Raw genomic sequence first — 10498 nt, forward strand, 5'->3', positions numbered from 1 at the left:
TTCACAGTCAAGTGACTGTATATGAATTTACAGAACTCAAAACTGAAACAGATTTAGCCTTTTTGGGTTGGAGTTTTGTTTGTTTGTTTTCTGTTGTTGTTTTTTTTCCCTTGAGATTTTTTTTTTGAGGTTTTTTTCTTTTGTTTGTTTCTTTGTAACTGTGGAACTCCCATTCATTTCACTTACAGCTACACTGTATGGACAGAAGTTATTGTCCTTCAGTTTCATATGAGTACACTTGTAGCTACAGTAATGCATGGAATTGAAATAAATTTTATTATGTCTGCAAATCTCTGGGCTTTTTTTTTTTTTTGTAGATCTGAATTTTAAAGTACTTTTTTTTCTTCCCCTACGAAGTTAACAAAAACCATAATTCCCTATCTCTTATATTAATGAAGAAATTAAAAGCCAAGAAAAATGAATGTTTTGTTTATATTCTGGATTAATTTAAGATTTATAGAAGTCTTGTATTCCTTTCTTGAAGCAAGCTTGTGAATTTAAAATTTGTTACCACTGCTGGAGAACATGTAGATTCCTAAAATTGCTGGAACTCTTTAAATTTATTGTTCTTGTTCAAGAACTGAAATGCATTTTAAGAGTGCACAATGCTCCACCGGAATTTTTCTCTTTACTGTAAACTTAATGAGGATTTTTAAAGCTTCACTATTTTGAGGCTGGACTTAATTTTTCATTTCAATAATAAATATTATCTGGTGGGTTGAAATGCCAGTAGATAGCATTTCCATAACTCCAGTGCATTTATTACCACTTCCATAAATGGAGTTAAGATCACCACACCTGGAAAGGGAAATCAAATTATTTTAAGTTCATCAACAGAATCTACAGTTTGCAATTAGGTATTACTAAGCTGTGTTAGGTTTATATTTGAGTATAAAATACTTACATTCTATAACATACTGTTATGAAAATGTATGAATCTATGAAAATTGGCTGCATTTTAAACAGAGGATCTAAAAGTGCATTATATTTGAATAATTACAGATTCGGATTTTCTCATTACATCTTCGTTCTACATTTTATAGATTCATTTTTACAATTATTGAGTTCAGCCTGATCTAGGAAAGGGAAGGAAATGAAGTGCAGATCTGTTAGAAAGAAATGCTAGCTGCTGATTTCCTGATGTGGGTGTTTTTTTAATTACCATTTTGAACACTTCCTTTTATCAAAAAGCAGTGTGCTGTATGCTGCTTTGAAGATGGAGGAAAAAAATAAGAACTGCGTGCACAATACTAAAAATAAGCAAACAAAGGAAGTTGGATTGAAGCTACAGGAACACTAGGACTACCACCACTGTAGCTGTGCTATTATCTATGATATCAGTGGAGTATTCCTGGGTCCTGGGCTGTAACTTATACCAGCAAAACTGTGAAGCTGTATCTGCAGTAAGGATGGATTTGGATTTTTCCCCTAGTATAACTGCATTTACAGTAGCACCTTTGTATGCGGTGCAGTTCTAATTGGGATTGCGGCTAATTTTCCCTGATGGTTGGCAAAGTTTATAGTGCAGATAAGGCTTCAGTGTACAGCCATGATGTAAGAGAAAAACAGTAACAATTTAAATTTAAGACCATGTATGTCATTTAAATGAAAGCCTTGATATATATAATAATTATTAAATGTCATAATGTGCAGCAGTACTAATTAATTTGCAACAAGAAAATTACTTGTTTCTACAACTTGTGAGAAGTGAAGGATGCTGAATGGAGCGATGAGCACAGCAATCAGTTGACTAGCATAACCATCACTTATCTACCTGAAATCAATGGTCATCATTACCTTAGTCATCTTTGCAGACGACTGGGAAATAATATACAAACATATGATGGTACTGGATTCCTGAGACACTTGTTCTGGTAGTAAACTGTACTCTTAAACAATAAGCTATTGATGATGATATAGTAATGCTGTAAGAAAAATGGCTGCTCTAAAGAGGTTTATTCACGGGGATATTTGCTGATCATAAATTTTACGCCCCTACACAAAGGTTTTTCATGGCATAAATGCCCAGCAAAGATTGCTCCATGAAGAACTTCCGTTTCAGAATAATTATGGTACCAGTCCATAGAAATGTGCTTTTTTTATAAGTGTTTATTAATGAATATTACTTAAGAAAAAAGGATTGTTTCCATTGTCCCAAGTATTTGATTCTGTATTACTCTGGCCTTTTTGTTCTTAATGCAGAGTGTTTAAATGATGATGTTAAAGCAGATGAAATGTACTCCAGAAAAGACTGTCTTCTTCCTGAACTGATGCTTAAAGGCTCTTACTTATTCTGCTGTTTTTGTATACTCTACAGAGGATTTGCTAAAGAAAAATATACCAACAAAACTGGAGTTACTACTGAAGATTTTATATTGTGGACCTGTTTATTTCCTTACATTTTTTTAATGCTCTATAACTGTAACCAAGTATCTTTTTCTCTGAAGAAATTCTAGAAAGGAGTCAAGTCTTAATATAAAATGGAAATTTAGGCTAACAAAGATGAAATCTGCTGTGCATGTATTTAACTTCTAACAACACATAGGCTTTCATCAGCTTTCTGTCCCAGAAAGTCTCAACTTCCAATGTAGGTTGGATATTTCTACACCTCACTTCAGTTAACGACACAGATGCCTAAAAACGGCTACATATTTATGAATAAGAGAAAAGATGATAGACTGTTGGGTGAAAAGAATCTATTGAGTTCTTGTCATTTTTTAAGCTTGTAGAACTCATATGCAAAGGATTATAACATATACAAAAGTAATACTTCATTATCTTTAGAAAATAAGTAACTATTTGTGGACTTATCAAACTAAAAGCATACCCTTTATAGTTTATACCCATTGCGTACAACTCATGTGCTAAGCTGAAATTATTCTTATCCAGGGATTAATTTATTTTTTCTGTGACAGCTCTTTTAACTATATTAAACACCTTTCAAGAGAAAATGATCCTACTGAGTTGGTTACACACCCTATCTTCTGAAATTTAGTCATATCAGACTTAAAAAGTTGTGGAAAAATGTGTTTGGATGAGACTGGTATGTGACTAATTTTAATTTGAGTCATTAATAACCGTAACTCAAAATAACAGTGACTAATAATAGTCCCTTTAGTTTTTCTTAGTAATGCTATGTTGGCCCAGCGCAGTCAGGCTTCAAACACACTTCATTCACCTCTTAGAGAACACTAGTCTAGCTTATTTTCAAAAAGATTTCCAAGTCATCTTTTCTGTTTTATTTTGACATCACACAAAAATATGTTGATGTTTTAACATCAGCTATAAAACTTGCAAGGCCTGTGCAGAAATAGGAGGAAGGGTAATATCAGATTATAAAACACCACTGCTAGCATCATAACATACATAAACCCTAGCAATGCTGCGAAGATTTTAATGCATCTCCCTGATTATGTACTCTGCGTGGTCCAGGCCTTTCAGTAACTTCTCTAATCAGTACTTCTTACAACAACTACAAAGCAACAAAGGTGGGATTTTGTTTTTCCTGACCATTTGTGTTACTTATCTAAAAATCACACAGTAGAAAGTTAAAACTTCAATTTCCCAGACTTTTTTCCCACTGATATCAATCAGTATATGACTTATCTATAGCAACTTACATTAAGTCAAATAGTGTGCCATCTTCTACTCTCTGTGTGCCTGTGACATTATAAACCACGAAGATGCAACTAAGCAATGCTGAAGCTGCTACCAAAGGTCATCCCCAAGGTTGGAGGAGCCTTGAAGGCACTGACTGTTCCAGTATTTCTCCGTGAATGCTACCAGCAGAGTGAAAACATTACATAAAGGAGCTCGTCTTTGTGGTTCAGCACACTGAACATGTAGAAAATTATTTTGGAAGATACATGAAGGAATAAAGTCAAAACTAGAAAGGCAAATAGCAAGCAAAAATCTAGAGAGCAGTGACTGACACTGACTAAGGCTCCTTATTTCATTTATGTTTAAACAGTTGTTACACATTAACCAGATAGAGGCTGCTTACTTGTGCAATGAATTCAGAAGCCAAAGCTGCCAGGGCACACACAGCACCCTGAGAAGGTGAAAACAGCTCCAAGGTAGATTTGATGTAAATGCCATGTGTTTAATGAAGGGTGGAACTAGGTAGCATAAGCATTCCACAGCTAAGCTGTTTCCATGTAGTCAGTCCACACATTTCTGAACTGGAACAGAGATGCACTGTTCACAAATAAGGAATAAGTGGTTTTGTGTGTGATAATCAATGTCGACTTCAACTGCAGCGACCAGGAAATAGTGGAACTTGAGATGCTGAGAGGTGCAGGGAACGCGAATAGCAGAGAACCATCCCTGGACTTCAGGAGGGAACCAGGAGGTGGGGTCCCATTGGAGGCAGCTCTGAAAGGTTGCTGATCTATGAAAACAGCATCTTCAAATTATAATGGAGGCACCTGCTGACACTGGAAAACAAGCAAATCTATCAAGATATTGGGTTGGCTAAGCAGGGAACTTATGGCAGCACTCCAGTGCAAAACGTCAGTAACACAGGAGGTAAAACCTAGGACAGGCTGCAAAGAAGGAACCTAGAAACGTTACTCAGGCACGTAGGCACTGCCACGGGAGAAAAGCTCACCTAGAGTTGAAGCTATCAGTGCCATCAAGGTCAGCAGCTTCTAACGCTGCAAAAGGAAACGGGAAGGTTGCAAGGACTGGAGAGCAGCGAGTGTTCCACCCACCTTCAAAGAGACCCCAAGAAGGCAGTCTGGGAGTAACATAGCAACGGGGTCTGAAGTAGAGCTACCGAGTCGTACTCCGTCTGAAGGCCGCTAACAAACAGCAGCGAACCAAACCACGCCCGCGCCCATCCCGCCCCCGCGCGACGGAAGGCCGCTGCCTGCGGAAGGGGCGGGCAGGCCGCCGTCGTGCCCGGAAGGCGGCAGTGCGCAGGCGCGGCGGTCGCACATGTGCCGGGGGAGCCATGGCGAAGGGGTCGCCGAAATTGGCGCGTGAGCAGGTGCTGAGGGGTGACGGGCCGGGCTGGGTTCGGCTCCGCTCTGCTTTACTGCGGCTGTTGCTGTCGTTGCAGGTGAGGAAGGCGGTGGAGGCCCTTCTGGCTTTCGCGAGAAGCAAAGCTAAGGGAGACGCGCTGCTCCTCAACGAGAACGAGAGCGTGCACCTCCTGGTGACGGTCTGGAAGATCCCGCGCGTGGCACAAGTAATCAAAATGTAAGGAGCCGGCCTTTGTCCCGAAGGTTGCGGCAGTGCTCGTATCCTTTGACTCGGGAAGGGGCGCTGCGCAGACGGTGGGCTTGGCGGATCTGAGCGCCGCGGCCTCATCCCGACGCTTTCCGGGCCGGGTCCAAGCGCTGCCTGCACGCGGCAGTGCGGACCTAGTTCTGCAAAGCGCTTCTGCCTCCTTTACGTCTCGTGTTCTTATTGTAGACCGCTGCCCCACGGCATTCGAGCAGAAACAGCTGAAGTGTGCCTGTTCACAAAGGACGAACCAGATCTGTCTGCTGAACAGACAGAGAGTCTTTACAGGAAACTTCTAACCCAGAATGGGATCACGAGTGTTAGCCAGGTATGAGGAGAAAAAGATATTGCTTTTTTTCTGCTATTTAATATTCTAGTCTCAGTGGTCCCAAGTTAACAATCTCACAGAATATTTTTCTGACTATTCAAACTGTTCATTTTCCAAACTACAGAGTTTATTTAGAATAACTCATATCTGTAGCACGCAGGTGTAATTATTAGATAAATGCTCAATGTTTGATTTGAACTTTCTCAGTTTTACTTACAATGCTCAAGAATATTCAACCCCTTTGCTGCTGGATTGGATCACTTATGCAACTCGCAATGAAGCAGGGAAATATTTTCTGTCACTGTGTTTATCTTAATTTAAATGTTGCTGTGTTCTGTTTGATGATACTGTGCAAGGGATCTGTGTTGTCTGATTCTTAAAAAATGAAAGTCAGTGTCCATTTTCTGTTGATTGTCTTCAACACTCTAAGACATCACATCATATAAGACATCACAGCTATGCAAGTTAATTGTGTGCAGTTATAAGAAGTATTCAATACTTTGTTTTCAGCAGTGGGGACTAAGCTGTTATTTTTGTTGCAGGTCATCTCCTACAAAACTCTCAAAAAAGAGTATAAGCCCTACGAAGCAAAGCGTCGCCTCCTGAACAGATTTGATCTCTTTCTGTCTGATGACCGAATCAGAAGGCTCTTGCCCTCTCATCTAGGAAAACACTTCTATGAAAAGAAAAAGTTAGTCCTAAAATTCTGTACATCCATTTTTAATTATTATATTTTAAAGTTTTGATTATTCTACTGAAAGTTTGCTAGTTTGCTTGATTTTTTTTCTGTTGTTGTTTCTTTTTAATTTTTTTTTTCTCTCCACTTTTTCTTTGTAGGGCGCCTTTATCTGTAAACTTGAAAGCCAAAAATCTTGCTAAGGAGCTACAAAAGCATATTCAGGGTACTATACTACCAGTTACCAACAAAGGGTGCTGTTAGTAAGTATGAGCAGCTTAATGCTGTGCATGCAGAACTATTATGTCTTAACGATAGGAATTCAGAGTTGTTTATTCCATTAACTTGATTAATATGTGAAGCGTTAGTGTTCTAGTTATGGGACATTTTGAACCTTAAATTGTATAAAGAGAATAGTAATTCTGCTTACTAAGAAGCTGTACTGTAAAGCTGGTTTGGTTTTTTTTTGTACAGCTAAGGAGTTTCTAGGCCACTATCACTGACAAATAGCATGCACAATCTTAAAAAATAATAATTACTATATGATTAGCTGAAAACTCCCAAAACATTGTACAAGATTTTTTTCATTTATCGTACATCTAAAATGATCTAACCCTAAATCTACTTCAGCAATATAAGGCAGGAATTGCATTTCATAATGTAAAAGACGTAATACGTGTAACTGTTGTGACTGTTGCTACAAAAGACTTGTGTAGCAGTCAACCATCTTGTGTAAAGACTAAGATAGTTGCAGGTAAGTGTGCTTTTTTCATTTTTGGGTATACCTGAGAACAACTAATTTAGCGTTTTTACTTGCTCATCTATAAATGTTACACTTTTCTACTTCCAGTACTACACGTATAGGCCACACTGGAATGAAAGCTGATGAGATACTAGATAATATCATTGCAGCAGCTGAGGTGATCGCTAAGAAGTTACCAAAGGTACTGGTGATTCATTGCATCGAATTATGAACAATGTAGCTGAAGCCACGATAGTTATTACATAATAGACGTTGTTTTATTTTTGCAGAATTGGAAAAATGTGAAAGTTCTTCACCTCAAGACCCTTAAATCAGTTGCACTTCCAATTTTTACTGCACGTATCTCCAACTTAAATGAGCTTGACAAAGAGCCAAGTGTCAATAAAAAGGAAGGAGAGGTAACAATTAAAAGTCCAACTTTCCATAAAACTACATTGGAGCCGCTAGTTCTTTGGTTTCTTTTCATGCAGTATAGATCTAATGTGTTGGGTTTACAAATCTGAAGAGTGGATTAGAGGCAAGTATGGCTACAAATGGTTTCTAGTCTTGAACTGTAAACTTAACTGAGATTGTTTTTCAGAACTCTTGGTGAATTCATATTTGTTTGTTCATATGTATATTTGCCTACTGAAACTACATTCGTTAACATAAATATGGATTTAGACTGCGTGACCGTTGTGGCATGTGAATAATTCCCACTCTTAGGTATTTTATCATATTTTCCAGAGGGTGGGTAGGGAGGGCTTCATGTACATTTAGGGGAGGAAAAAAAAAGTTATTCCTTTGTACTGAGTTCTGCCTATTACATTACGAGCCTTCCCCTCTGCTGAAAGTAACACACTGTTTTCATATTTTACTTACGGTTGACCAGACTATGTCTATTGAACATTTCAATTTCTAGTTAGACTGTCTTACTTTTAAACAAATTTAAACAATAGTTATATGTTTAGAAATGTTATGGGGATCGGTCTGAGTTGTATTCCAAATTAATTCTAGAAGGAAAAGAAAAAGAAACCAAAGAAGGCAGCTAAAAAGGCAAATTCAAGTGAAAATACTGTCACAACTCAAAATAAGGTTGCTGCTGCTGTTACCCAAGAGCTTCTGATAAAGGAAAAAGTAGTCCAAGAGCTAGAGGAACATGCTGATGATGAAGAAATTCCACAACTGGTGCCTATGCAAATAACCAGCCTAGCTGAGCTAAAGGTAATAGTGAGTTTCTCGATATTATTAAATGCTTCAGTTAAAAAAGAAATATCTTAAACTGTGTAAATTATGGCACAAAGGAACGGTATGTTCTAACACACTTCAAATGAAATGTATTTTCTTAAAAAATGTTTGCTTTTATTTCTTCTTACAAAGAAAGCTAGTGTTTGTCTTTTTCTATCTCTTCCTGAATAGCAGGTATTTTGTTTAGCTTATCTAGCAGGTCTGAAGTCAGAAGAAAGGTTAAAAATGATTGAAGATGAGCTTGATCCTTTAAGAACTTAAATCATTAATTTACTTAAGTAATTCAAAATATCTTGCTTAATTTCTTTTATTGTATTATCAACCTGTAGTGAAGAACTTGAAAAACAAATAACACCTTCTCTAGAATTGTGAAGTGCAACATTAACAATCATATAGTATACACTGGGGGCATCTTGCAGTGAAATAGTGTACGTATTTACTGTTGTGAATATTGGAGGTAAGAAGGAATGTATCACTAACATGCCTGCAGAACAACCAAACTCACAGTGCTTGTGAGTAAGAAATACCTATTGGAAAGAAAATGGATGAATAAAACTGCAAGGCTTCTAAATTCAATTCAGTTAAATTACATTTATGATTGGAGCATAGCCTTAATAGATTCAGGGATGATGAATGAATGTATGTACTACTATGATTATGTACAGCCCAACAAAAAATTTTACAGTTTGCTTCAAGCTGCTGTCATGCAGCTGGCCTATGTCAGTTCATGTGATACGATTGCCAGAGCACTGGGATGGTTACAGCTAGAGTTGAGTTGGATGAATTGTTCTGATAGCAGCTCTTTCATGAGAGTCGTTTGGGAATACTATGCCTAGTGCACACAAAATACGGCGAGTCTGTGTGTGTATAGCTGGATTTGGAATAAGAGCTGTGTCTGTCAAATCTAATGTGCTCAGGTACATACCAACCGTATTGTGATTTCAGTTTTGCCAGCAAAGTAGTTCAGTGACTTGGTTAACCAAGAGGGTGAACATCCCTAAGGAATCGATAGAAAGCATTTGTCATTTATAATGTAGGTTTGTTTTAATTTCTCCTCTTCAAAAACTGTAAAAATGGTTTGTTATTTGAAAGGGTAAGGCTTTTTTTTCCATGTCTTTATTACAGAAAGTGGAACAAAGTCAAAGTCTAGAAAAAGATGACAATCTGGGCAGTAAAAGAAAAGCAGCCCTTGGTAAGAGGAAGAAACAATTTCTTGCTCCAGAAACGTCAAAAACAAAACAGAAGTTTATAGAAGAGCAGGCAGACTTGCAGATGTCACCAAAACGGAAAAAAATCATGCAGCTCAGCATGGCAAAAGAAGCAATAAAAGAGCTGGAAAAGACTCCTAAAAAGCCTGAAGCAAAGTCTTTTGCTACACACAAAGCTGGCAAACTGGTACAGTCATCCAAGACATCTTCCAAAACATCAAAGCAAACATCCAAGAAAGTGTGCAGGCCACAGTCATCATGAATCTTGTCTACCGTAACATCTTACGTAGTTATTCAATGCAGTCTTTTCATGAATATAAGTAAACATACCTTTTTAAGAAAAGCTGACCCTAGAAGCTTTTTTTCGCTGACTTAAGGAAACACAAATTGATTATTCTAATGGAAGAACAAATAAACACAGTATTTTTAGTTATCTGTATTTGTTAAATCTGTTCAATCTTTAAAAAAGATGCAGCTGTAGCTTTTAATTTAATTATTCTGATTTCTAAAGCTTGTTGCATTTGGGCAATATTATTTTTGAAGGGTGTGTAGCTCTATGCTTAAGTTCGGCTGCAAAACGGCTCAAAATTATATTCTTGTTGCACAGCCACAGTTGACATTAGCTTTTTTCCTCCTGCCTGATTTCCACATTCTCAGTACCTTTTTTAGACTTTTTAGAGCACAGGGATTTCCTAGTTCACTGAACTTTCGGTTTGTGTAGTAGATAGCAACACTTCTAGTAGGTTTTTTTTCATTACTACAGTCCTACCTGTTAAACTACAAACATGAATTTCTTAAATTACTACATCTTTAAACCCTCTGACGTGTCCTTTTACTTTCCTAACAATTTACAATCTTTCTTAGTAATTCCTGTATACTGTAGTGTTCTGTTCAACTTGGGTTTCTTCTGTGCTATTTTTTACATTTAAGAAGACAAAACTTTATTTTCCTTAAACCCCATACAACAAAGATAAGCCTGACGTTACTTGAAAGATAATCATTTCTGTCTGTACTGTATTTCTTTGTGTTGCGTAGATTCACTTTACAAAACTTAAAATCACTGAGAT

General features: G+C 37.4%; 1 protein-coding gene across 1 annotated transcript; it reads left to right on the top strand.

Moving 5' to 3' along the window:
* The first annotated feature begins 4918 nt into the window (after positions 1 to 4918).
* Positions 4919 to 9786, top strand: RSL1D1 (ribosomal L1 domain containing 1). The gene is made up of 9 exons (XM_065732981.1): positions 4919 to 4990; positions 5063 to 5202; positions 5419 to 5557; positions 6100 to 6248; positions 6395 to 6496; positions 7084 to 7177; positions 7266 to 7394; positions 7993 to 8199; positions 9349 to 9786. The coding sequence occupies exons 1-9, from the start codon at positions 4955 to 4957 to the stop codon at positions 9691 to 9693; spliced, it is 1341 nt and encodes a 446-aa protein (XP_065589053.1). The 5' UTR covers positions 4919 to 4954; the 3' UTR covers positions 9694 to 9786.
* Positions 9787 to 10498: the final 712 nt, after the last annotated feature.

The sequence above is a fragment of the Cyrtonyx montezumae genome, unplaced genomic scaffold (assembly GCF_038088225.1).
Source record: "Cyrtonyx montezumae isolate F1298 unplaced genomic scaffold, pur_monq_1.0 scaffold_16, whole genome shotgun sequence".
Taxonomy (NCBI): domain Eukaryota; kingdom Metazoa; phylum Chordata; class Aves; order Galliformes; family Odontophoridae; genus Cyrtonyx; species Cyrtonyx montezumae.